The 5,178-nt window shown below is 52.4% G+C and overlaps 1 protein-coding gene across 1 annotated transcript; it reads left to right on the top strand.

Moving 5' to 3' along the window:
- Window positions 1-1,575: 1,575 nt before the first annotated feature.
- LOC114028468 (kelch domain-containing protein 7A-like) lies at window positions 1,576-4,509 on the top strand. The gene has a single exon (XM_027842704.1). The coding sequence runs from the start codon at window positions 1,769-1,771 to the stop codon at window positions 4,229-4,231; it is 2,463 nt and encodes an 820-aa protein (XP_027698505.1). The 5' UTR covers window positions 1,576-1,768; the 3' UTR covers window positions 4,232-4,509.
- Window positions 4,510-5,178: the final 669 nt, after the last annotated feature.

Below are 5,178 nucleotides of genomic sequence, written 5' to 3'. Positions count from 1 at the left end.
TTTGTTTGTAATATAGAGGAATATTGATGATTTATGTGGATTTACTTTAAATCCTGCTATTTTGCTAAAATTATTAATTGTTTCAACTAATTTTTAGTTGAGTCTTTGAGATTTTCCAAGTATATCTCCATATTACCTGCAAAAGGAGATAGTTTTATTGTCTTACTCCCTATACTAATTTCTTCTACTTCTTTTTCTTCTCTTACCACTGTACCTAGGATTTCCCATATGATATTGAATAATATTGGTACTTATTTGAGTAAATAAGTCATTTTGACTATTAAAATACCCAAATTAACTACTAAGGACATATAAAGGAAGACACTATCTGCATTCAGAGAAACGACTAACAAATAGAAGTATGAATAGAATGGTTATGCATATGTATACATGTTTGTGTCTAAATAGTAGCTATGGAGGGGGGAGAAAAAAGTAAAAAGTAAAATAAAATTATATGATAACTTTATATATTTTAAAAGGAATGGCAAATTGCACATAATAGATTTGCAATTTCATGTCCAATCATCCTTTTTTATTATACTATGTTATGGAAATGCTTATTTTATTCCATAAATTAAAAATAAAACCAATAAAACTAAAAAAGAAAAAGAGGAAACAGAAGCCTAGAAAGAATAAATAACTCAGGATCGTGGTATCCTACCTATCTAGGTCATCCAGTCCAAATCCTTCATTTTTACAGTTGAGAAAACAGAAGCCCAGGTGGGTTAGAGTTAAAAAGTGATCTTTTTAAGGTCATACAGACAGGAAACAAGGAAGGATCAAACCCCAGTCCTCTGACGTTGATTTCTGATTCCAAGTTAAGAGATCTTTGTCTAGGAGGGGCAGCCCCATAAAGGGTTCCATACGTTTTCAGGGACATCGGGTACCCTATGACAAGACTTTCAGAGCTCTAAGGGACCTCGGTGGCCAGCTAACCCAGAGAGTTAACCTGAATAAGACCCTTTAAGTTACCACCCAGCCTCTGCTTGGAAGGACCTCCTCCCCTAACCTGGAGACTAACAAACTACATAGGTGGGCTCCAGGGTTCCTTTCAATAAACCAGGACGGAGAAGAAATCAGGCAAGGAAGGGGTGTAGAGCCAGAGAAGGGGCAGGAAGGGGGTGTCAGATCAGGTGGTTTGGATTTAGTTCTTGGCTCAGGCCCTCAGCTGCTTTGTGTTCCCAGAGGCCCGCTGCGTGAATGCTCCGCTGCCCTCTTCCCTCCTTCTGGAGCAAACATCCCAACCCCCATGACTGGACCCAGCTGGGCAGCCAGAAAGAGAAGCATCCACAGTGAGGATCCGTTGACCCTCCCCTGCCCCCTGATATGAGGGAAAGCAGCAGACCAGGCCCCTCCCTTGCCAGGAAGATTTGCAAGGGCTGAAAATGAAAATAGCCAAAATCAGAGTGTGTTTCCAGGCATCAAGTGACTCTTGTAAAAGATTCTACTTCTCAAGCTTCCTGGGTCTGTTTACCTGGATGACAATAAACTTACCCAGCTGGGGCCGAGTCTGCCGCTGCCCGAACCCTCCCCTCATCCACCCCATGCAAAGCACCCATGGCAGAAAGGCGTTGCCCTCCAGGCCTGCTCCCTGCCAGCTGCTGCCCCAGAGGTGCTCGCTGCCAGCCAGCTCAAAGTCACCTCTGCTTCTGCTTTGGGGACAGTGCCAACGAGGAACCCCTCAAAGCGGCAAGAACCAGTTTTTGTTGGGCAATAATTAATCAGATTCCTTACATTCCTTGGCCGCTGTGGGGCCTGCTGCCCTAGGATGAGCGACAGCAGCTCTGAGCCCTGGGATTGGCACTTGGACATGCAGCTTACTGGAAGGCTGGTGTTCTCTGCCGCTGCCCTGCTCCTGGGGACTCTCGTCTACAGGCTATACAAGTACTGGCCGTCCCGGGACCCACCTAGGGCTGGGACATCAGAAGCTGATGCCACTGCCACCGGGGAGACCAAGGTAGCAGGCCAGGCGGATCCTGCCAGCACCTCACCCGGAGCTCTGCTGCCAGGCCTCAGACGGCGGTGCCAGGTCAGCAGGGAGGAGGGAGCAAAAGGCAACCCAGCTTTGGGGAATGGCCAGCCAGAAGGGGCCGGTGGGGCCTGTGACCTCAAAGCCAGAGGCAGGCTGGACCTTGGAGACAGGCATCCTGAAGAAAACAAAGGGGCAGGCTTCAACAGACAGGAGCAACACCCTGGAAAATCCCCAGTCTGGGACTGTCTCGGAGAGAAAGCAATCGGGCAGGGTAAGAACTGCGACAGTGAACTTGGAAGCCCCCAGCCTGGACTTGATCAAGATGATAATGAAACAGACTGCCCCAGTGACTCATGGCAGGAGCCTGGACTCCTCCTAGACTATATCAAGGGGCAGAGGAAGGAGGAGGAGATCTCTGATTCTGGCAGTGAGAAGGCCGCCTGTGCTGCAGGTTGGGGGGACATGAATAGAAGCTGGGTCTTCACCCAAGCTGCTGGGATCAGCCAGGATGGCTTGGGGCTCATCAGGGCCACCTCAGACATGGGCCTGGCCATCAGCCAGCGTGCTGGGGAGGCAGACACCTCCTATGTCTTCTCATCCCTGGCTATGGCCCAAGTAGAGGAGAACTTTCTTGGGGAGCAGACACTGGAGGAGAGGGCCGGAGGGCCGTGGGAGGCATCTGCCAGTCCTGGCCTGAAAGGGAAAATCTATGACTACTATGTGGAGTCCACCTCCCGGTCCATCTCCAGAGACACGATGGCCCTAGGAGCCGGCACCTCTAGAATCCCTGGAGGGATAACTGTGCCTCAAGGCTCACCCCTGCTTCTCAACTTTGGGAGGTTTCCAGCTCAACCTCATAGCAGGTTCCCTGATCCCAATTCCTCGACTTCCCCAGGCTGCACCCATCCTTCTGACGGAGCTAAGGATATATGTGAGAGTGCCTCTTCCTCTCAGAGTCCCCCTTCACCCCCTGGGCCTGGCATCAGCCGGAAGGAGAGTTTTCTTCAAATCGCAGAGAACCCAGAGTTCCAGCTTCAGTTAGACAACACGGAGACCTCGCCCTCCAGTGACATCCAGTTGGCCCTCCACTCATCCACAGAGTCTCCGGATCTCAACCCAGCCACGGCCAGTCTGGAACCCAAGGTAGAGTTGGTCTCTGGGACCAATTTCTTCCAGCTCCCGCTGGTCCCTGGGGCAGCTCAAAACACCCACCTGGACCTGGGCAACTGTTACGAAGTGCTGAAACTGGCCAAGAGGGAGAAACTGGATGTCCTGAAGGAGGCTGCCTACAAGGTAATGAGTGACAACTACCTTCAGGTCCTTCAGAGCCCAGACATCTATGGGCGTCTGAGTGGGGCTGAACGGGAGCTGATCCTCCAGAGGCGGCTGCAGGGGCGGAAGTACCTGGTGGTGGCGGATGTCTGCCCCCAGGAGGGCACCGGCCGCCTCTGCGCCTATAATAATGAGCGAGATGCCTGGTGGCCCCTCGCCAGCCTGCCCCCAGAGGCCACATCCCGGGGTTGCGCCGTCTGTAGCCTCTTCAATTATCTCTTCGTGGTGGCTGGCTGCCAGAGGGTTGGGGGGCAAGCCTCCAACCGGATGTTCTGCTACAACCCACTGACGGGCATCTGGAGGGAGATGTGCCCTCTGAACCAGGCCCGGCCCCACTGCAAACTGGTGGTCTTGGATGGGTACGTGTATGCCATCGGGGGTGAGTGCCTGTACACGGTGGAGCGCTACGACCCTCGGCAGGACCGCTGGACCTTCGTGGCGCCCCTGCCCAATGACACCTTCGCCCTGGCCCACACGGCTACAGCCTGCGATGGCGAGATCTACGTCACGGGGGGCACCCTGCGCTACCTGCTGCTCCGCTATTCGGGGCAGGAAGGCCGCTGGAGGGCCAGCCCCGCGGCGGGCAGCAAGGACCGAACGGCCGAGATGGCGGCCGTCAATGGCTTCCTCTACCGCTTTGACCTCAACCGCAGCCTGGGCATTGGGGTCTATCGCTGCAGCGCCCGGGCTCGCCTCTGGTATGAGTGTGCCACTTATCGAGTGCACTACCCAGCTGCCTTCCAGTGCGCCGTGGTGGGCAACCTCATTCACTGTGTGGGCCGTCAGTTCCACCTCTGTTTCCTGGCCGACTACGTTTCTCCCCGCTTCCTCTCCAATGAGCTCCAAGGTTTCCCATCCCCACGGGGAACCCTCATACCCACGGCCCTGGTACTGCCCGCCCTCAATATGGCACAGACCAGGGTATAGAGATCCCCTTATTATTTTGGAGGGATTCCCCCCTTAGCCATGGAGTAGTGGGGAGAATATGGCCTCTAGATTCAAAAGACCCGGGTTTGAATCTTGCCTCTGGCATTTGCCAACTGTGTGAGCCTGGGTGAGTCCTTGCACCTTTCTGAGCTTCAGTTCTCTCATCTGTAAAATGGGATGGATAATAATAATAATCCTGGAGCTACCTACTGTCCAGAGTGGTTGTGGGGCATGGACTTTGTAACCCTGAAAGCCCTGTAGAATGTGAGTTTGTTTAATACTTGGAGCATTTGTGATTTCTTTGATGCTGGTACTCCTTTCGCTGGTGCACATCCCAAATCCTTTCTATGGCTTAGCAGATGATCTCCTGGCCTTGCTATGGTCTTGAGCTTCTCCAAACCAAACTGAGCTGGTCCTCAGGTAACAGAGGTAAGATTCGGAACTGATTCTATACTAGTATCCCTTCCAGCTCCATAGGACACCAAGAGGGTAAATCTCCCTCCGTGGAGTCAGAAGACCCAGGCTCAAATCCTGCCTCCAAAGGTGACTTCAGGCAAGTTGCTGAAACCTCCCTGGCCCTCAGTTTCCTCAGCTGTAAAACAAGGGAAGTTGGTCTCTGCCACCTCTGAGGTCCCTCCTCTGTGGGCCTATGGACCTGACAGAGATTTTCTGCTACTAGCATCTGTAGTCTTCAAGAATCTAGGACCACCCCCTCCCCTCCCCAGGCCTTGATAAGGCATCTTGTGAGGGTGGAATCTTTTCCCTGAAGCTCTGGGGTCTCTTTTACCCCTCGGAGCTTCAGGCACATTAATCTTCCAAATGGGTATGGCATTCATCCCCCACAAGATGGTGCTCTGAGGGCCCCCAACCCTGAAACAAACTTTCATTGAACAAAGAGTTAGGAAGCTCCTATTTGTATTGTGTGCAGAGACTGCCTGGAGTCCCTG

The sequence above is a fragment of the Vombatus ursinus genome, unplaced genomic scaffold (assembly GCF_900497805.2).
Source record: "Vombatus ursinus unplaced genomic scaffold, bare-nosed wombat genome assembly UNPS02014884.1, whole genome shotgun sequence".
Lineage (NCBI taxonomy): Eukaryota > Metazoa > Chordata > Mammalia > Diprotodontia > Vombatidae > Vombatus > Vombatus ursinus.
This window is presented reverse-complemented; position numbering and strand designations above follow the sequence as displayed.